The 23876-nt window shown below is 38.7% G+C and overlaps 1 protein-coding gene across 7 annotated transcripts in view; it reads right to left on the minus strand.

The window, feature by feature from the left end:
- LOC126481442 (ribose-phosphate pyrophosphokinase 1) overlaps nucleotides 1–23876 on the minus strand; it is an 81769-nt gene that overhangs the window by 23768 nt on the left and 34125 nt on the right. For 3 of the 7 annotated variants that reach the window (XR_007587561.1, XM_050105200.1, XM_050105206.1), the window contains exons 2-4: nucleotides 8747–8936; nucleotides 8219–8402; nucleotides 7440–7517 (exon numbers count right to left, since the gene is read on the minus strand). Coding sequence is in view for 6 of the 7 variants with exons in the window: in XM_050105200.1 (XP_049961157.1) it covers nucleotides 7440–7517; nucleotides 8219–8402; nucleotides 8747–8936 (452 nt within the window). In the remaining variant the exon portion in view is untranslated. Of the gene's footprint in view, nucleotides 1–7439; nucleotides 7518–8218; nucleotides 8403–8746; nucleotides 9086–9114; nucleotides 9240–23876 lie in introns of those variants that run through there. The other 4 variants (XM_050105202.1, XM_050105203.1, XM_050105205.1 and 1 more) reach the window with 3 other exon arrangements.

The following is a 23876-nucleotide window of genomic DNA, read 5'->3' on the forward strand; positions in this document are numbered from 1 at the left end:
AGACTAACAATAGGAGTCATTACAAATGGTTGGAGGACAATGAAGAAGGTTTTATTCTCAAGCCAGATTATACCAATCCTACAGATATGAGAATAATCAGTTTGTCATCCTTTCTTTTAAAAACATTAGAAAAACTAGTTAACATGGACATTAGGGTTCAAATGGCTCTGAGCGCTATGGGACTTAACAGCGATGGTCATCAGTCCCCTAGAACTTAGAACTACTTAAACCTAACTAACCTAAGGACATCATACAACACCCAGTCACCACGAGGCAGAGAAAATCCCTGACCCCGCCGGGAATCGAACCCGGGAGCCCGGGCGTGGGAAGCGAGAACGCTACCGCACAACCACGAGCTGCGGACGGCATTAGGGAAAGGAGGTTAACTGAGGTCCCTCTACATTAAAGCCAACATGCATATCAGTCATGTAAATCATCCTAAACAGCACTTCAAGATGTTGAGAAGGTAGAAAAAGCTCTACACTTTCAGGAAATTGCTCTTTCCATCTTCCTGGATACTGAGGGGGCTTGGCTTTTAGGAATACAATCTCCAAATCCATTGTTCGAGCTGCAGAAGATCATGCCACTGAGAGCACTACATGTAAGTGGATTAACACTATGCTGAGTAGATGAAGGTAGAAACCACAATGATGGATGTGAAAATTACGATCAGTAGCATACAAGGGTGTCCAGAATATGGGGTTTTGTCCCTACTACTATGGAACCTAGTGGTGAATAAACTTATTAAGGAGTTAAATGCTAGAGGTTACTTTTGCCAAGGATACACAGACAATTTACTCATAGTAATATTTGCAAATTTGCACGTACCATTAGAACAATGACAATCCACTCTGGACACTGCAAAATTGGTGAAGGAAACAGGATCAAGGATCAATCCCCAGGGAAACATGTACCATTCACAAGGAAGCAAATCCAAGACATCTGTAATCATAAGCTCTTCAACAAAATTCTGCCAGTAGGGAGATAGTGAAGTACTAAGAGGTACCTCTAGATGAGAAACTAACAGGGAGCCCTCACATACATAATATAAATTCCTGGGCAAAAGGTGCTTCACGTGCACTAGAAGGGTTTGTAGCAAAAACAGGGGTCTAAGTTCCAGGATCATGTACTGACTATACACCTCTCTAATAAGGCCTTTGATAATTTATGTGGATACAGTATGGTGCACTGAAGTAGAACATATGGTGCCCGCTAAGGAGCTTGGAAAGGTGCAGAGATTTGCCTGCCTACCCATAATACGTAGAATTAGCAGCACACCCACTGCTGGAATGGAGACCATGCTGGACATGCTCCCTTTATGCCTTTGGGTTATAATGGAGGCAGCACCAGGAGCATACAACTGGAAACCTCTAGGATATTGAGAATCTCACAATAATAAAATGAATGTGGCAAACATAGGAATGGTCAGGGACATGCCAACTGACTATAAAATAGCTTCCAGCTGCTTCAATAAAACTTTCAATGTATAATTGAAAGTAGGGATCAGTGGGGGTATGAACTGCAATACAATCAGGTGATTTAGTCTGGTTTACTGATTGGTCAAAAACAGGCCAGGAGAACATGCTGTGCTGGGTGTATGGGGTGCAGCCTAGACTGGAAAGCACAGGCTGACTATAGTATTCCAGACTGAGATAACCACAATCAGAATGTGTGCAGAGGAGAATCTACGCAGGTGCTATAAGCATCGCAGCATCTACATTCATTCAGACAGCCAAGCAGCTTTTAAATCTATTGCAAAATGCCATGAATCGCTTATGAAGCTACAGGTACGCAACAGGGTAAACTTGCTGTGGGTTCCTGGTCACTCAGGAATTAGTGGTAATGAGCAATCAGACAGGCTGGCCATAGCAGCGGTGACAACCTCATTTGTTGGACTGGAACCTGACTCAACTATCATTAAGGCAATGGTGAAATCTGAACTATGTGGCTGGATCAGGAGGCAGCACATAGGATAGTGGACTAAAACCCAAAAATATGTCAAGCTACTGATGCTGGAACAATGTTTTAAGAGACATTCTGCAATCTTTGACTTTAATACGAGGCAGATTTAGCTCACAGCAGGTCTAATGACTGGCCATGGGAACTTCAGGAAACACCTGCACACTATGGACATAGAGAAAGATTATGTGATGTCGGGGATCAAACTGCATCACATTTATAATCTTCTAATGGGGAACACTGAAAGCTAAAAGACAAAAAATGTGTATGTTATCAATTCCTGAAGAGACTATGTACAATAAAGATATAACAAAGGGCCTATTACTCTTCAAGTGTTCTGATTGGCTTTACTGGAATGACAGGGAATGAAACTGTACAATTAATTGTGTATCAGTGTGGGCAATAGGAGGCAAAGACCAATGTTGTTTTGTCTCCCCAATAAAATAAAATCAAGATCAACATTAGAAAGATGTGAAAATCATGGAAGATATGAGGAAATTACAAATTGCTACAAATGACTTAAAAAACAAAACTGACAAAAATCAGGAAACTCTATGACAAGTCATTTTATCATCCAAGTTCACCAAACAAAACAATGGGAAATTTGAATTCTGATGAAGAATGAAGGTTGTGATCAGAGATAACTAGTTCAATTGAAAAACCATTATACAATATAGACAAAACAGCGAATGAAAATTTGTACCAAGGCTGGGAATCAAATCTGGGTCTCCTACTTACTAGGCAGGTGCACTAGCCACTACACCACCTTGGCACAGTGGTTTTCACAACTGCACAGATTAACCTTCCACACTTTCTCCATCAATCCAAAGTCTCACCCCCACCCCAGTCTACTTTCAGTTCCCCCTTACACACAAACAGAATTGCCAAGGCTCCCCACATTCTGGAATAATACTCCAGCATCGAACCATTTGGGGGATCCAGCGTGAAAGCCAGGTCCTGAAACTGTGTCATTTCATTTGTACACGTAATTGCACTTGGGTTTCAGGCTGAATCCCGTATTTACATTCAATGCTGATGTGCTATTTCAGAACATGGAGCGCCTCGACAATTATGTTCATGTGTAAGGGGGAATTTAGAGTAGAGTGGGACAGCAGTGAGAATTTTAATTGAGGAGGCTAGCATGCCACAGTAATCTGTGCGGTCGTGTGATCCATTGTGTCCAGGTGGCTTAGTGGCTTTCACATCTGCCTAGTACGTAGAAGACCCAGGTTTAATTGGTACAAATTTTCCACTTGTCACTTCAGTCTGTATAAATAAAATCATATCTGTGTGAGCCAGCAAAGTCTCTCAATCTATGTCATTAAATTTTTTATAAAATTTAATTAAGTGATCCAATGAAGACAATAAAATATAAACAGATATATACATGTGCGCATCAACAACTCGGCAGTGATTTGTCTAGCACATACTAGAACATTTGACTATCTTACAACTGTTATTTATTTATACAAACACAGTGTATTACACTTGGAGCAAATGTTAGGCTGCATTAATTAGTTTTATCACTCAAGACCAATTATTTTAGACACACACACCACACCACAGAGAGAGAGAGAGAGAGAGAGAGAGAGAGAGAGAGAGAGAGAGAGATCAGTCTCAGCACACCATAATTCCGTAGAGGAGGACAGCAATCACATTCAAACAAAGTTTAAACCGCTGATTAAAAATCAGTAAATGGGACTCAATATAAATATGTGTGGGTGTTGCAGTAAATGAACAGATAACTGTAAAGGAGTTACTGAAAAATTAGTCTATCAAATGTATTGAAATGTTAACAAGTCTAAGAGCCAATGCAGAACAAATTCACATCCCTATCTATCAATGCAGTGCCTGTGCACTATAGGATACCTAGCTTTATTCAGCTGAATGTTTTGCTCTGTGCTTTCGTGATTTTGCATTTTCATAATGAAAGTAACTTTGTATTTTAATTTATTGTAGTACAGAATATCCTTTTTTATCATTTCAGAGGAAAATTTAATTGATCCTAAAACAAAAGGCAATTATGAATCTTATTATTGGTGCAAAAAAAGTACTGTATAGATGTCAACCTCTGATGTATTAACTACAGTACTGCAAGCACATGCCCAATGTGCGCAGCAAGGGAGAGTGTGAATAAACTTCACGCAACCAGGTGAAAGATACTGAAGATGACAACATTATTTTGTTAAATTGCACATCAACTTACAGAACAACACACATGAGCAACAGCTACAAAGTTGCTGCATGTGCAAGCTCGATGTGCATCCGTAGGTTTCGCACTGCCCTGTGACTTAGCTAACCATCATGTTACCTTAAACAAAATGAACCTGTTAAGGCCTAACTTGCCAAGTTCTTGCCTGCTTGGAAGTGAGCGAGAGCAAACTGTGTGGACTGCAGTGATAGGGAAAGACTGCTGCTCACTCAGCTTACCACATGGATGCAGTGCTTCAATGAGATACTACTACCAACAGTCAGTTTTGGAGGTCCAGGAAGGAAGATTAAACTTTAAATAGCCTATCACTGAGAAGGTAATTTGAACTGAAATTAATATCTGATTACACAGATATGAGACTTTAAATCAACAGTTGCCTTTTCAAAGCAGCTGACAGAGCAGTAATCAACCCAAAAGTTGATTTGAGTAGAACAGTGCTTTACTAGGCATGGTCTTATTAGGGGCAGTATGCCTAGCTGACTGCCCTAGGAATGTTTCTCAACTCTTTAAGGTTTGTGTCTATTAGCATGTAATGTTGCAAGTATTTGCTGCGGCATTTACATTAGAACAAAAACTTGTACAAGTTTACTTCTGCAAGTAGCTGGGGCAAGGGAATTTCAGAACTTTGCAAGTACTTGCTGAAGTTTTCCCTCTTGAGTCCGCCCTTGAGATAGGCAGGTAGAAGTTTATAATGTCGTGGTTAAAATATCAGAGGAACTGCCACTATTTTGAAATTATTAGTATTAGTAAAGAAAAATTTTGATGAAAAACAAAAAGTCAAGATAATTTTTCTGGTGAAGGAATGGATGCAGGTGTACATACTTAAGTTTTCAAGAAACATTTTACTTATTTCTTGTCCACTTTGAGTGCGCAATTGGTAGATTTTTTATTTTATTTTTTTCCCTTCTTCTTCGCCCCTCTTATCTCAAAATCTGCTGCAGCAGTATCTAATGTGTTGTGCTTTATTAATCCTATCCTTAATCGACGTCCTTCATGTCCCACACTACAGGATAGCACTCTACTTTCTGAATTAACAATATCATTCTTTCACTACTGCACAAGTATTTGTCACTTTCCAACGTGTCTATTTTTGTACCGGTCCTGAACACACACAACTTTTACAAATTCCAGAAAAACTTCCAGCGACATGCAAGATCAGGAATAATTGCAGCACGATGAAAGAAACTGTTTCCACTAACTTTCAGAAGGTACTTGCTGTTTGTTGAACCTTGCAGAGGTCAATTTGCCAGCTGTGATCCACGTCAAAAGACTTGGCAGAAGTAGGTTCTGCAAGTGACTAAGTTTACTTGCTAGTGGATACAGATCTTTAGAACATAGCTAGCTGTAGATGTACCTTCAGTGTAATATGGAGTAAACAATGAGCAACTCAGAATTTTTCCACGTTAATGAATATTACAATAATCCCTGCATTTACTGTGACTGATTTATGGAAACACCAGGAAATTTAAATTTGGATGACTGAATTAGTATTTAAACCATGCTCTTCCTGCAGATGAGTCTCATATAGAGGAATGTTTGATATGAGTCGTCAGCCTTGACAAGTGACATAGGAAACATACGACAGTCTCTACAAACAATTTAATGGCTGTAATGTGATGCTATTGGTGAGTTTTTCAAAAGGGCTAAGTTATGGATTAGGCTGTCGCTACAACCAGTTTCTCTTTAGTATTACATATGTTGTCTATGCCAACCCAAAAGCAAACTTACCTTCCTACCTAACCTATACCTCACACCCAGTCACAGATTAATTTGTCATCACAACTAGTCCTGCCACCCCCCCCCACAAAAAAAAAAAAAAAACACCCACTCCTTGGCTTCACCAATTAACAGAACAGAACAGAATATATGCATGAAAAAGTGATGTGGCAGCAACCAGTATCACTGTGCCACTTAGCAAAGCCGACAACTGGTATTTAACATTCCTCTTGATCTGGTGAGTCCCGCACCTTAATAACTGTGTCACCTTGCTTAGTCAGGAGCAGCAGGAGGACGATCGCAGAGCAGATTATCTATCATTTTTCTTGTATATGACACACTTTCTGTGAATATCTCTGTACTAGCATTTCATACATATTCTTATGCTGAATTTGAAACAGATTTTCCATTGCATTTGAAATATGGCAACTTCATAATATTCATTCTAACTTCGCACCTTTAGTTGCCCTAGTTCAAATGTTTCTTGACCAGGATTCAACTGATCTCAGTAGTGGAAATTACTGTTTAGGGATCATGGAAGCTAAGCCTGTTTATTCGATATTGCCATCACACAACAAAACAATGCAAAATAAAAGACTTTTAAAATATACTGCACACAAGAAACTCAAACCTGAGCAAACCTGTAGATTACGAACAAGCAAATGAAACTTGGTACACTAGTTAACAGCAACAATGCTGCGATTTGTGCTTGATAGGACATTAGCAATATGTCTGATCATGTTTTGCGGTCTTCAGTCCAAACGTCGGCTTGATGCAGCTCCCTAAACTAATCTATCCTAATGATCCTCTTCATATCTAGGCAATTACTGCAACCTACATCTATTTGATCCTGCTTACTGTAATAAAGCCTTTCTCTACCTCAGTGATTTTTCACTCTTACGCCCATCACCAATCACCAAACTAACAATTCTTTTATGTCTCTTCTTGAAGCTGTGCCATAAACATATTTTCTCCAAAAATTTTTCTTAATACATCTTCAATAGTTATCTGACCAATCCATCTAATCTGTATTCTTCTGTAGCACCTACAATGATTAGCCTTTGATCACAATGTGGAAACTCAATGGAGTTAAAGAAAAATCTTCCACTGCCAAAATATGGTGTACAGTAGCCACAAGCAATTGCATATTAAGCAAGTTTCCTACATAGGAAGTAATTGACACATCTTTATAACAACATAATCTCACAAGCATAAAGAACTGATTAGTAATGTAGCACAGATACTTTAAGCACAAGCTTGCCCTTCTGTAAAAGCAGGTGACACTACTATTACCATTAATAAAATTTTTGGCCTGTTAAGTAATATGGTATGCATTCCATTATAGACCCACAATGTTGTCTGAAAGAAGAGGAACAGGAGATCAAAGGAAAAGAGGGAGAGTTTACAGCTATTCCACCGCCTGTGCATTCTTCCAGTACAAGACTGCCCACAACAATGACGAGCCATCCCAAAAGAAGAATTGAAATCCCATAACAAGTAAATTTTTTTTTTTTTTAAATTTCCATCAGTTTAAGGATATTGTTACAATTACCCGAAACTTCCATTCGTTGTTGGGTTTCAATCTGAAAGGAGTAACATCATTTCCGTTACTTTCCCCATCTCCACCAGCCTGTGAGATCACAAGAAAAAACTTGAACACATGAAATAAACAGGCAAGAATGCCACGATGAGTACACAATGAACTGAAATGATACGAAGGCCCTGAAATCTACATAAATAGTAGTAGGAAAAAATTAAGAAAGCATAGGCACTCAACACTGAAGTTTTAAACATCAGATTACATAGAAGAAAAATATTTAACAATCAAACAATTTCTTAGAAATAAGGAGATGTACATATATAACAAAAATGCATCATAAACAGTTCTTAAAAAGTATAAACAAGTTCATCAAAGCACACACACTTAATGTAACATACCAGCATCCATCTCAATTTTCTTAATATGAATTACCTACTAAAGTATCTACAAAGATGTAATAGTAGAGGAACAGCCGTGAAGAAGTGTACACACACAAATAGCTGTATAAATAGGCCTATATTAAATATCACTGAACGATATTTAAGAAAGTTTCACTTTATGTCTATAAGTAGTGTATGTGAGGCAAATATCACAACTGTCCAATACTTCATTGAAAAATACCATAACTGCAGTGCAATACGGAATCATAACTTAACACACGAAGCACAATTCTTGGCCCATCAGTTCAGTCTTGCACGCTATTGCCTTCATATGATACCCTCAATAAAATGAGTATTCTCTTAAATCAACACACATGCAGTAAACGTTAATATATAAATTAAGAAGCATACCTTGTCTTTCTTATCCTGTCTTGCGTATGGGAAACATGGAATGACAGCAGTCACTCGAGAAGCAGACGCTATTTTACAAGCGTTTATCATAATCAACAATTCCATTAAGTTATCGTTTACTTCGCCACTTCCACTTTGAACAATATACACATCTTCCCCACGGACTGATTCTCCAATCTCTACGCTGAAACGTGTAAACAAACTTATACAGCTCATAATAGTATCAGTAAGTTATCTACATAATAAAAAAATCCGTCACACTAAATTAATTTAAGAAGCGAAACAAGACTATTACACAAGTCCTCAAGCAAATTGCTGCCCACATGCTATCCGATTCTATGTTTTTGAATGTTTTAATAACGCCACCAACGGCGCAATTAATTTGAAGCCGGCAAGTGGAAGACAAGAGAACGCTTGTAAAGTTCCAGCACAAAACATAAAGCACTGAAACTTTAAAAAGCGATACAGACGCTGCATGGATCTCGGAAATTTGATGCAAACAAAAAGAGGTAAATAAAAACAACTTACCATGTCTCAAGGTTACTAAATTTCTTAGTAACGACTTTTCCCAGATCTATTCCAAGACGGTCGACAATCCGCTGCGCAAGGTCTGGATGCGATGTACCACTAAAAACTTTGATGTTCGGCATCCTACTCCGAAGCAACACACTAGGCTTCTCAAGGTTTGCACGGATCAGACTCCTCGCACGCACTGGATCTGATAAAACAGGCATAACTGAATACTATACAACCAATCAGTGATGAGCGGATAAGGTATTACATCACTTCCGTTTGACTTTGACAACAAAAGCGATGCCAGCAACTATGTATATAGTCTTTAGAGATTCAATGACTATTTCTTTATATTGCTTTGATATATTGTACGAAATTATTACCGCTCCTTCAAGCACTCGTACAGAGACAAAGAATACCCACGGCTCAGTAATACCAACGAATTTACACGCAAGTGTCAACATCAAAATTACTGTTTATTGATGGTTTGATTTGTGTTCTGCTGAACTCGTGTCATGGGAAACTTATGAAAAAATCTTAGTAAGTGTTCATCAGCAACACTAACAGAAAGACAATTTATGACATTCTATATAACAGTAATTTTGGATCTCAAAACAGAGAGACCGAGCGAGATGGCGCAGTGGTTAGAACACTGGACTCACACTCGGGAAGGCAACGGTTCAAACCTGCACCCAGCCATTCTGATTTAGGTTTTCCGTGATTTTCCTAAGTCACTTCAGGTTAATGCTGGGATGGTTTCTGTGAAAGGGCATGGCCGACTTCCTTCCCTAATCCGATGGGACCTATGGCACAATTGACAACTTTAATACAAACCATAGCAAAGCTGGTGCACAGTGGAAAACCTTTAGAAACATGAATGAGGAAAATATCCAATACTTCAAATCATGCATTCGGGAGAGTGACTGGAGCTATGCTTATCTTGCAAATTATGTTGAAACAAAATATAATTTATTTACTGATGAATTATCAGGTATATTTGAAAGTGTCTTTCCAAAAAAGGTCTGCAGACTACAGAACAGGCAATCAAGCAAAACCCCATAGCTCACCAAGGGCATAAAAATATCATGCCGGAGAAAGAGAGAACTGTATATAATAACCAGACAATGCTATAATCCCCTCCAAATGAACTATTATAGGACATACTGTAAAATTTTAATTGAAAACATTAAAAAATCTAAAAGTATGAGCATAGAATCTCAAATTAGTCGTTCAAATAATAAAATCAGAACGATTTGGAATGTAATAAAGAAGGAAGCACCTACTGCACCATCTGACAAATTTAAAAACTGCTGTCCTAAAAATTAACGATTTGGAAATAACTGATAGTAAACAGATAGCAGACGCATTTAACAACCACTTTCTAACTGTCACTTCTCAAATAGGTCAGAGTAGTGACCTAAGGGAAGCTTCAGATATTCTGAAACTGAACCTCCCACAAAGTTTTAATGATATAAATCTAACACTTATAACTGTTAATGAAATAAAAAAAAATAACTCACTCATTGAAAAGTAAAGGATCTTCAGGTATAGATAACATCTCTAGTAAACTGTTGAAAGACTGCAATAATGATGTAAGTGTAGTACTTGCTCACATTTGCAACATTTATCTTTATAAGGGAGTTGTTCCAGAGGGAATGAAATATGCCATTGTGAGACCTTTTTTCAAGTCTGGCGATGCTACATATGTCAAAAATTATCGTCGTGTCTCTCTCTTAACAACATTTTCAAAGGTTCTTGAAAAGGCAATGTATAACAGGATTGTGGAACATCTTGATAAACTTAATATTCTTACCCAGAGACAGTTTGGTTTTCAAAAAGGAGTTTCCACAGAGCACGCCATATATTCACTCACAAATGATGTCTTGAGGTCTATTAATAGTACGAAGTCACCAGTTGGTGTCTTCTGTGATCTTTCCAAGGCCTTTGATTCTGTAAACCACAAGATAGTCTTGGAGAAGGCCTATCATTACAGAAGCAAAGTGCCTATAGGTAACTGACTAAAATCACAATTTGAAGACAGGAAACAAAAGGTGGTTCTAAAAGGCTGTAACAAAGGATCCTCTAATCTAGTGGATTCTGAATGGGGCAAAACTCAGCATGGAGTTCCCCAGGGATTTTTCCTTGGACCCTTGCTGTTTTTAATATATGTTAATGATTTACCCCTGTCCATTAGTAAAAATTGTGAATTTACAATGTTTGCTGATGATACAAGCATTGCAGTAAATGGTAAGTCTACTGCTGATCTGGAGACTGATGTTAATAATATACCCAGCGAAGTTACAGCTTGATTTTCAATTAATTCTCTTTCAGTTAATATTAAAAAAACTAATTTTATACAGTTCCACACAAAAAATAAAACTCTAGAAAATATAGTAATTGCTCATGACAGCGAGGAACTAGAACAGGTGCACTCCACTAAATTCCTGGGAGTGCACATTGACAGTAGACTCAACTGGGAACAGCATGTGTCCCTTACTTTAAAAAGGCTTTCATCAGCAAATTTTGCTCTAAGAGTCATTACTCATTCTGGGGACATCAACATTTTAAAATCAACTTACTTTGGATACTTTCACCCATTAATAAGTTATGGAATAATCTTCTGGAGTAATTCACCAGCCTCAAAATAAACTTTAACTGCTCAGAAGAGAGCAGTCAGAATGGTGTGTGAGGTTCCTCCACGAACCTCATGTAGAAAACTTTTCACACAGTTAGGTATACTGACTACAACATGTCAGTACATATACACTCTGATGAATGTTGTTAATAAAGACTATGCTCAGTATGAAACAAATTGTTCATACCATAACTACAATACTAGAGGTAAAGATGATCTACATGTCGAACTAAAAAATTTATCACTTGTTCAGAAAGGACTAAAGTATGCTGCTATAAAGACTTTTAATGCATTGCCTAATTATATTAAATGTACAAGAGAAAATGAAACGCTGTTCAAAAGTACATTAAAAAAATACCTGCTTGACCATCCACTGTACTCCTTAGGTGAATTCTTTTCCACAAATAATGCACTCCCTTAATAATAGATGCATTTAGTCTCTTAGTTATTAGATAGATGATAAAATATTATGTTAATGTTATAGTGTGAATTGCTATACTAGTTAAATGACAGCTTGTAAATGAGAAAAGTGATACTTATTAATATCTATATCATTGTATTATATTACTATTCTGTAGCATTAATTGTATTTGTACAATTGTATTGAGACATTCCACATCCAGGTGAATCACTGGCATGTACGGATCCATGGAATATGCATACCAAATAAAATAAAATAAAATAAAAGACCCTGAATCAACCAACCAACCGACCAACAAAAACAGAGAAATGCCACAGTTACTGCTTTGGAAATTATTGACAAATAATTTGACACAATCAGAAATTGTCAAAATGTAATTGATATTTTGCAGGATTCTATCCTTCTCTCTTCTATTCTTTTTGGTGCTCACACATTTGCACTTTTACATAGCGCTGTGGCGACACTGACGTTCGAATATTACTGTGGAATATCTTTGCTTTTGCTTTTGATGTATTTTAGTGGTTTTTTAATTCTGTTTCCTGCCTTCGTCTTTGTCAATCTGAGTTCTTATAGCCTGAGTCACCTGAGTGTAAAATTATTTCCCATCGGTGGAACTCACTACACTGTTAGCCAATGAGTGGCTCCTCAACCAAAGAGCATTTGTGACAAGAAAGTCTGTAACAGGTGAAGCAGCACCATGTTTGTCCTACTAGGAAGTCACGCTAAAAGCACAAGGCATTCGATGCGTCCATGCGTCGTGCCTTTATTTGTTTATACTTTAGAAGATGTACTGTGGCTGCGCTCCTTTCAGAAACCTACTTTGACTTTTCGATGGCATCAATAGGTATCTCTGTTTTCAATATATCATCGTGACAACATTTCCATGGTCTGGACTGTGGCAGCCATTCTAGCAGACGGATAGCGGTTTATAGAACGAAAGTACTGTACCTAAGAAGCTCCCCCAACGCTACATAAGTTTGCTGGTTATGTGAAATATGTTTTAATTTGTTTGAAAAATAAGAAGTGTTACTGTATTTTTTTCTTGAAAAGTTAGAACCTGTGACTATATACTTATCTTTGCCTAGTGGTAAGTTTTGCAATGAGTACTTCAGGAGAAGCTCTGCCCCAGCCAAATAAATATGCTAGTTGGTGGAGTATGTTCTAATTTGTGCGAAAAATTACAGACCACTTCCAGAGAACTAAACTTCCTTTGCTCTTGAAAGTAGCTGAAACACCAGCAGAAATATGCCTGCACCAGAACCAGATAATATTTCGTCTGCTTATGTGCTTAATTTGTAGGTGTTCTTGTATGGAAAAGAAGTTTCCTAAAATAACTAGCTGGTATATTTTCTTTTATATTTTATGGGTGGCTGACAGTGAGACTAAGTCAACTTTTGATTCTTTTTCACATATGTCAGTGTTTTTATGTTTTTTTGTTCTCACGATAAGTGGTAGTTTGTTTTTACCAGATACCGGTAATCAGTGTGTATTGAATATTAACTTTCATTTACGTGTTTCATATTGAATTTGTAAATTATTGTAAATTGTTGACAATGACGAGTCCCAGAAATCTTGAGAACCATGAAGATCAATAAAATTTTCTGCAGCTGGCAGGACTCAAACCTGTACTACCATATTTGCAATTTGACATTCTTATCCACTACTGAAGACTTACGTACTATACCACAGCGACGACTTTTAGGGTGTAACTTTTTCCTGTCACATATCACTCCTAAAACCTTTAAACACCAGTAACTCATTATCTGACACTTAATATCACTAAACTGTACCTTTTTGAGAGACCCTCAATGTAACAGTGTTTTGAAACAAAACTTAATTATAGGACATAAGCTGTAATGTGGTGAAATGAAATGGGCGTATTGCATCGTTGGCCGGGAAGTCCAGTCCCCGTTGAAGATGTATCACAAAAACGTCACTCAGTTCGATTTCTTACAATTAAAAGTCTGTAATGTCGCACCAGTGGTAAAAGTTTCAGAGGATTCAAAGATAAACAGTACTGATTTTCCAAATTGTAAATTGTTCTCCTAGCTTAGCAGTAGTGTTGAAGATTAGGTGTATGCAGAGGAAGGAAGTGAGTTCACACCATGTTCAAATTTTGTCTCTGCAGCGGACTGTATGCCAATGGCTTTGCTGCAGTGGTAACACCAGTTCCTCTCAGATCACCAAAGTTAATGGCTGTTGGCTTGGGCTAGCACTTAGGTGGGTGACCATCCAGTCTGCTGAGTGCTGTTGGCAAGCAGAGGGCACTCAGTCCTTGTGAGGCAAACTGAGGAGGTACGTGACTGAGAAGAAGTGGCTCCAGTCTAGTAAACTGACATAAGGCCGAGAGAGTGCTGTGTTGACCACATTCCTCTCTATATCCGCATCCAATGACGCTTGTGGGCTGATGATGACACGGCGGTCAGTCGGTACTGTTGGGTGTTCGTGGCCTCTTCGGTCGGAATTTAGTTTAGTGGACTGTATGCTGAAATGAAACTTCCTCGGCGATTAAAAACAAATTAAAGTGCCAGGAAGTTTCATCAATAATAGTGGTTGATTTTGTATGCTCGTTTCTCCACAGAATGAAGAAAAAAGAAATTTGTGGACGTTAGCAGTATACAGAGGAGATATAGAATGAAATATATTCTGCAGTATTATTGATGTAAATAAGTTATTTTACAAGTCTATCAAATTAAACTGAAGTGTCACAGAAACTGTTATAGGCATGTGTATTGAAATACAGAGATATGCAAACGGGCAGAATATGACCATGCGGACGGCAATGCCTATATAAGGCAACAAGTATCTGCTGCAGTTGTTAGATCGGTTACTGCTGCTACAATGGCAGGTTATCAAGATTTAAGTGAGTTTGACCATGGTGTTATAGTCAGCGAACGAGCGATGGGGCACTGCATCTCTACGGTAACGATGAAGTGGGGATTTTAGCATGCAACCATTTCATGAATGTCCCATGACTATCAGGAATCTGGTATAACATCGAATCTCTGACGTCGCTGAGGCCGGAAAAAGATCCTACAACAACGGGACCAATGACGACTGAAGAGAATCATTCAACGTGACAGAAGTGCAACCATTCCGCAAATAGTCGCAGATTTCAATTCTGGACCATTAACAAATGTCAGTGTGCGAGCCATTCTACTAAACATCATCGATATAGTCTTATCCTTGATGACTGCACAACACAATGCTTTACACCTCGCCTGGGCCTGACATTTGACTGTTGATGGTTGTAAACATGTTTCCTGCTCGGACGAGTCTCGTTTCACATTGTATTGAGCAGATGGACGTGTACAGGTGTGGAGACAACCCCATGAATCCATGGACCCTGCATGTCAGCAGGGGAGTTTTCAAACTGGTGGAGACTCTGTAATCGTGTGAGGCATGTGCAGTTGGAGTGATATGGGATCCCTAACACGTCTAGATACGACTCTGACAGATGACACGCACATAAGCATCCTGACTGATCACCTGCATCCACTCATGTCCATTGTGCATTCCGACGAACTTGGGCAATTCCAGCAAGACACACCCATAATTGCTACAGAGCGGCTCCAGGAACAGTCTTCTGAGGTTAAGCACTTCCGCTGGCCGCCAAACTCCCCAGAAATGAACATTATTGAGCGTATCTGGGATACCTTGCAACGTGCTGCTCAGAAGAGCTCTCCATCCCCTCGTACTCTCACGGGTTTATGGACATCCCCAACAGGATTCATGTGTCAGTTCCCTCCAGCACTAGTTCAGACATTAGTTGAGTCCATGCCAAGTCGTGTTGCAGCACTTCTGCATGCTAGTTGTACCAGTTTCTTTGGATGTTCAGTGTATAATTTGTTTCATAAGGCACATAATTTGAAATAAAATTATATTTTTTCATTAGAAAGTTATGTTCAGTATTTCTTTAATATAATTTCCACTTGACAAAAAATATTGAATTTAAATGGAAGAAAAAATATTGTTTTAAACATAATTTGAACCAGGAACCCTTTCATTTCTTGTCTTCAATAATATTCATTCAGTTACAGGCGTCTACCTCTTAAATGTTTTGTAGTTAGCACTGGTCGGAAATTACCTCATTTTTAGACGCAACTTATTCGATTTTGCATTTTTTAAATTGTGTCGCGTTTCTTTAGGAAATTGATGTCTGGATGCAGATATTCAAATCCTATAAAGAAACGCAACGAGCTTCAAAGGGGCCAGTCCATAAGGTCCTCTTGGGCTGGTTGTACACTCTCCGGTTAGCAGCCAGTTAAGCTGACGAGCTGCTCTACTCTCAGAATAGCGCGAGAAACGCGTGGCACGATCCCAGAATAAACTCGAGTTAACTTAACGAGAGATTTTCGGCCGATTAGCGAAGTTAACTGGGGAATATGGTTTCAGGAATAGTGACAGAAGCAGTTGCAGACAGCAATGACGAGATTTTTTTCTGAACTGTTCAAGAGAATGAGAAAGGAGAAAAAAAGTGAGATGACGCTGATTCGAAATTTATATCCAGATTTCGCTTATCAAAGGATGCCATACCTTGTCTTATCAATCTTGTACGTGAGAAACTGGAACATATGATGGACAGATGAGATTATTTCTCTATTTTCTAAAATAATATTTTTTATTTGCAGTAATATGCATTTGATTTCAGTACCTCGTCAATTACGTCGTGTTATTTATGTATATCAGGCACATTAAAATGACGATTCGTTCGAGAATAGCCTTATTTATCTGGCTTGTGTTACAATTCCTCTGTAGTGGAAAGGACTGAATCGTTTTATTTGTCAGACGATGCCATAATATACTTAACAATTCGAAAAACCACACCAGTTATGTGTACTATTTCTTTAAACAGCGTTTTCTATTTTAGACAAAATATCGATTTTTCATGTTGCAAAAGTTTTGATAAAACAGTAGCATCCAAGTAGCACACGCCATTTCAATAGGAGGAAATGTCGCTTCACTCTGTTTTCTGTTAGGAATGACGCTTTTTGTAAACAGAACAACTTTCGCCTTTTAGTGAAAATATTAGGATTACAGGCAATGATTCAGAGCAACAACATTGTCCCCATCTAACATTATTCACTGAAGCCTGTGAACTATCTATACTTACTCGAGCTAAGTTTAACACAGTAAGATTAACAAGGAAGTTAATATTAAAAAAAATGGATATGCCTCAGATACAGAACATAGCTCTTGTGTTTCTCAATTATCAGTATAATCCACATGAGGACATACATATTTATCATAAAATAATAGATATATATGTATATTATAGAAGCAGAACAGAAATCTAGTTAGGTAATGAATCTATGTAGTTGTGGTATATGGAAGGAATGCTTGGAATGCCATGTTTTTCTTTTTCCTTGAATATCAAGTTATTTTCAGTGGCCTCCTTTATTTCAGCTGAAGGTAACTTAAACTGAAATATCTTGTATTGCACATCTGTGATGTACCATTTTTCTGAAATTCATGGCTTATTAAGACTGTTTAGTGTAACAAAATTGTTTGATGATATACTAATGTCCAGAGCTTACTCGACCAGATCTATAGCAGAAAATATTGTTAAATCTTATCTCCTATTGGGACAATAACTTTCCACCTCTAGTAAATACTTCAGAGCAAAAAAAGGAAGTCAGTCTTTTTAAAAAAGCTATATGGTTTTGCGGTTGTGTTCTCACTTATTAGTATCATTCACATAACTACATCATATTTATCATAGAGTAATTGTTATCTGTGTCTCTTTAGTTATTGAATCTATGTAATCTTAATAGTGGTAGGAGTAGCTAGCAATTTATGTTTTTAAATCTCTCTTGAACTGTTAAACAAATTGTCTTCTGTCATTCTTTTGCTCATTATTTCAGTTCTCTGAAGTAATTGAGTGAAAAAGAAATAAACACGTATACATGGAATTATATACTTTTATTCTGGAATAGTTTGTTTAATTTGTATTTTCTGATTCTACTTTTGAGCTTTAAGCTCTTTTTTAACCAATAAAGTTCTTCCTCCCTTCTCTGGTTCTTGTCATGCTACTTTTGAAGCAGCACTGTCTCCAGCTCTGCTAATTCTTCCACATTTGGGAACAAGCATTTTTATTCTGAAAACAAAACTGACTATTTTAAGCTAAGATGACTGCAGAAAAGAAAGAACACAGTGAAAGTGACATACCTCAAGTTACTTCCCCTTCCCTCCCAGATGACATATGGCTGCTAAAGATGATTATGTATGGAATAGTTACTGTTCCTCAAACATTTAGGATGAAATACAATAACAACTTTCAGTCTGGATGTGTGCCACAGCTACATTTCAGTCACAGGATTAGAAAAAAATGGTTGTTTATTGTATATGCCCAATGTAATTATTAATAGTCACATCACAGAAACAAGATTTATACACGCCCAACAACTGCAAAAGTGGATGCACAGTTTTCAATAATTCAGCAAAGGGTACTTTCTGTAGAAATCCCTTGTTTCTTTAATGAATTAATCATTCTAAGACATAAATACAACAGCAAGTAGCCAGTAATACCTCTCAGGAGTGTCAGTCAAATGAATCTCAATGATGTCTGCGTTGTCACAGTTGGAGACTCTGAAAAGACCAACTATTTCACGAAACAGAGCGTATTTCGCAGTTGCTTTTACGTTATGTCCCTACTTGTACTGTGGCATCCTTCCATTGATAACTTTATGAAACCATAGATTTCATTGTACACAACCAGGAACTTACACTCCATATATGGGGTGCCACCGCCTCTGCTACCTTTTCTAGGCTAAATATTTACGCGTTTCTTTCTTGGAAAAAAATCGTAAGTCTGTTGTAGCTGCTCTGTCGATTTATGTGAAGTTGTTTACGAATGGAAACTGTTGCACATTTTTCCCATACTTTATTCGGAAATCTGGGAAGATCAAACAACAAATGCCTAATCCTTTCAGGGGAGTTAGAATGGAACAATTCTTTTCACATTTTCGGATTTTTATTTCATTATAAAATTTGCCCTTGTACAAATAAAATGTTATACATATATATCACTTATAAACTCATATGGGAAATTTTTTATTTTATTATTGAAATATAATCTACACTGGTTTAAAATGTTAAAATTTTTACGTGCATTACTTCAAGACTTAATAAAATCGGTAATTATTTATATGGAAGGCTGTGGATTGCTGTGTTATAAAGGTTAACAGTGTTGGTCATGTCCAGAAGAGGATGGGTACCAGGTTGAGGAAGCTGAAACAAAGTTTTAGAGACAAGAAACTTTCTGATGGTACAACCATAATAGGCAGGCTGACAGAGAAAATGATTGATGAACTATGGCAGTATTATGGGATTGCCATGAGAAATAATACTGAGGATTTGTTGAAAATGAAGCAGGCAATATGGGCTACCTTCTCCCACAGACTGTCAACTGGTGAAAAACTAGTACACTACCTTTGACCTTCTGAACCTGATTCATGGTGCAATTACCGCAGTGCCCAGTACTAAAACAGTTCATAGTCATAAATGTTCCATCCCAGTAGCAGTCATGGATATCATAAAACCTATTTACAGGGACCTGGCAAATCCATAATTACTCAAGAATTGTCTGCATGGTCAGACTCAAAATCCCAATGAGTCGTTCAATAATCTATTACGGACTCACTTACCAAAAAATGTTTTTGTTGGAATGAAGACACTAATGTGGGGGGTCAGTGATGCTGTTATTGCTTTTAACGATGGCAACATTGGTAGGGTGAAAGTGATACAGCATATGGGAATTAATTCTGGAGCAAACTGCACCAGAGAACTTGAACAGTAGGACAAGGTTTGCATTGATAAAGCAGAGTATGCAGCACAGTTGGCCACTAAGGAGTCCAGTAAGAAGAAAATGAAAAAAACTTGCAAAAAGATGAAGAGGATGATATACAGTATGGTGCAGGGTGCTTCTGAGTGACTAAAAATAAACAATGAAGCATATATTTGGTGAGTTACAGTCTTTTGAAACTTTAGAAGCTGTTCCTGAAGATTTACGTTTTCTGTTACATTTTTTCCTAAATCTCAAAAACCACTTTGAGTAGAGTATTCAAATTTTCAGGGAGCAATAACATACATATCCTGAGTCCACTGAGCTAAAAGAACATAATATTATGTATAATTAAAATTATTCAGGACAACATACAAAAAAGTACACAAAATTTTAACCATGTAATTAAAAAATTGTATTTGTGAAAGCAGTGGTTGAAATGCAATTATTGTAGTTCAGTGAACTCAGAACATAAAGTTTAATATCCTGTAAAAGTTTCATTTCAATGGCTACAGTGGTTCCTGAAATGCAAGGAAGCCAAGTCACTAAATTTAACATTGTTCAGCTAGGTCGTTCTAACCCCCCTTGACTAATTTTACGATAGATCGTGATACTGTTATACATGGAAGTATCTCACAAACTTAGTTAAATGTTTTACACTAACGTTTCCATTGAATGAGACTGCATAAGTTTTAGTGTTTTCTATTACACTCGTGAACTCGTCTACAGTATCTACCAACCTACAAAATCCTCCAACGACAATTTTCTCTTCTGGAACGCTTTTCGTTCACGTTAGGCATTCTGTTTCTGCAAACGACGACTCAAGTAAATATGGAATGACGTATGCAATAATACTCAGTGTGCTCTTAGGTTGTTGCTGACTTAACTGCACAGGAACGCTATTCCGGGAATGACTAACCAGGGAATTAAATGGTGTCGTACAATGTATGCTCCAAGTTAACCTATGCTTAGCCCATTTTACTGATAGATATCCCTGTATTTATCTAGGGATTGTACAACTGCCCCCTTATCAGGTAAATGCTTTTGACGCCTATTGATAGTTACATGATCGATAGTCTCTGGAGATTTAGCAGAACCCCTTTGAGTGGACGCTAGTCGGCTCCAAATTGTTTGCGTGCATTGTTGATTGTGTCTCTTGCATGAATGTATTGTGTAATAAAACATCAATCTTACAATCAAATGGTGAATCATTCTTTTCTCCAACGAGTATAGAACTTGTTTTCCCACAGCGGTGACCCTGATTTTACTGCCTCGTGCTGTTATTTTTACGTGTGATAGTGATAAACAGTGCCAGACAGTGGACTGATTTTCCGCATATTTTCCGTGCCGTTTTTTACCTCGGACATCACCCGCATTTCACACCGTATTTGCAACATTATCAGCTCCCATTACAAGATATTTCGGCACATGTACCTAACGTGAGCAGGTCAATGCTGCCTTGTCGCCACACACCACACAGCTTCCGCTGGTAACGATGAGCCTGTGAACATTTCCTCTCAGGAACGAGTGCCACTTAAACATGAATATAATGCGTCTTTGTCTGCATTAGTGCAACCTTCCCCATTTTAGACTATCCCATCACAACCAGCGAGAGAGTTGTGTTTTGTACAGGAATCACATTGCCGCATTTTGATTCAAGACCAGATGCAGCTGAATGATTTGACTAGTTTCTCATCAGTTATAACTGTTCCGTCTGCGCCGGTTGTGTTTTCAGCCACAGCTGTTGTGCTGTGTTCCTGGGGCATCTCCCTGCATGCAACTTCACCTAGGACTTGAGTAACTCTTCACTGTGTATACTGTCACTGCACTTAAGATGTGCTATACATAGACACTGTGCTTTAGAAGTGTTCCAGACTAGACGCCTCTGAAACATCGATGCAGAGGACAGCCACTCCATCCCTGCTCTGTTCTACACTTGGTTCCTCCTCTGTAGTGCAACAAGATCATGTCAGACACTTACCCAAGCTACCTCAGCTGATTAAAGACAACCCGAAAACTGCTTCGCATTGGTTGACAATATACTGGACAAGGATGCCATCCAGAATGATGATATCAGATTCGTGTGCCTAATGAGGCCCCTACACATACATACAAACTTCGTCAGTGACTTAATTTTGACCCCTCCATCCCTACCAAAATATGCCAATGCACATATGGTTGTTGTTTAATGTTCGTTTGGTTCCCTCAAAGATTCTTTGTGGAATATCATCACTGAAAAGCGCTTAAGAGACAAATCCCCTTCATACCTCTGGCAACGATTATGTGCTCTTGTGGGCCTAGAGGTGATGCGTGTTGTTACTCTATGGACATTATGGTTGGTCAAACCACCCCAAGACCTCTAGCAGCAGCTTCTATCATATTCCATGGAGCTGATGGATGCTGGACTCCTGTTCACTGATAGTGCTTATCACATCATTCACCATTGTCAACTGTTTGCAACGAGTCTCTCTCAGACAGACAAGGTTGCTAGCAGTGCTTCAACCACTGCCCCATCACCACGCTTGTATGACAGAGGTTGTGCGAAATCTCACGCACTGTGTGACAGCATCATGCTGACACCAGGTTCCTGGGGGCCAGTCACTGGCACTACTAGCTCCTGCTTCCCGCTCTATCCTAGGTACTGCCCCACACTCTGCTGCCACTTGTCACCAGCACTGCATACAACACCTGCCTCGCCCCGCACCCTGTCTGCCTGTTATGCTGGTTTTATATGACATTCGTTGATTTTGCAAGAGACTATTGACCCCCCATGCATGTGGCACACAAACTCATCACATGAGCCAGTTTAGGTGCCTGATCCCACATTGCTGCAACAGGGCGTCATGTTCAGAGTCAGTTCCCATCCTCAGTTTCTCCTTCCACGATCAGACTTCATGTGTTTGATCAAGCATATAATATAAAGATACGAGATAATATATGGATATGAGTGTCATCCCTATCTCCTTCACTCCTTTGAGCCTTCTCCTGACATCAATGGCTCTTCAAGCAACTGACAGTTCCAATATCACCATGCATGGCGCCACTAATCTTCAGCTTCAGCTTACACCAGATCTTCCATTCTCTTGGAGCTTTGATGTGACCAATATGGAGGGCCCTGTCTTTGGGATCGATTTTCTTAAACATTTTGGTCTCTCCCCTGACCTACATTCTGCTGCCTTAACCCACCATACATAGGGCATGTGTGTTTCCAGCTCCTTTGCCTTTTCCCTTCCCTCATCTGCGGCTCAGTATAACCCCCTTGTTCCAGCTATCTCCAAGTGCCCTGACCTGACTGCTAACCTCATCAACTCACTGGCAAAGATTGTGACTCAGGTGCCAATATGTCAACACCTTCTGTGTCAACAAAAATATCCTCCACTGCCTGATCACCGATGCGTCAGCCAACGTGGTGCATTCTCTCTGCATGGTTGACAACCTCACTACTGTGTGGGCTCTTGTTGAGGGTTCCAACTGTGCATCTGCTGCTCCTTCATCGCTGGTTCCATTGCAAACACTTCATATCAGTGACTCAAAAGGTATCTACGTTTTGCATGAAGTTTCCCTCTGATTCTCTCCCACCTTCTGTACCTACACTCACAGCATTCCAAAGTTCTACAAAGACACACATTGACGCGATACCTAACAGTACCTGCCATAGGTTATCCACAACGAAAAGTTCTCCTGACTGTTACGATGTTAGACGTTTTACACCAAAAGACTTCATCACATGAAGGCTGCCATACAAGAACTCTTGGATGCAGATATTGGGTATCCATCTGTTAGTAACTGGTCATCACCCATTCACCTGCTTCCCAAGAAAAACGATACCTTTAGGATGTGCAGAGACTATTGCAAACTCAATGCACGATCTGTTATGAGCGACTACACAGTCCTTCACATTCAAAACTTTATGCAGCAGCTCCAGACCATGCTTTTCCTCAGTGTTATTGATTGTCGGAAAGCTTACCACCAGATACTGATGAACAAGGTCTATATTCCAAACACTATCTGCTTCGCACGGTTCAACATGTTGCATTATTGATTTGTGACTAATGTCTGAAGAATGCTGCCTCGGCATCGCAATGGTTTATCAACTCTGTGCTGTTTTCTCACCTTTCTGCTACCCTCACCTAGATAATATCCTCGTCTTCTCAGTCATACACTGATGAACAAGGTCTATATTCCAAACACTATCTGCTTCGCACGGTTCAACATGTTGCATTATTGATTTGTGACTAATGTCTGAAGAATGCTGCCTCGGCATCGCAATGGTTTATCAACTCTGTGCTGTTTTCTCACTTTTCTG

The sequence above is a fragment of the Schistocerca serialis genome, chromosome 5 (genome assembly GCF_023864345.2).
Source record: "Schistocerca serialis cubense isolate TAMUIC-IGC-003099 chromosome 5, iqSchSeri2.2, whole genome shotgun sequence".
In the NCBI taxonomy this organism is placed as follows: domain Eukaryota; kingdom Metazoa; phylum Arthropoda; class Insecta; order Orthoptera; family Acrididae; genus Schistocerca; species Schistocerca serialis.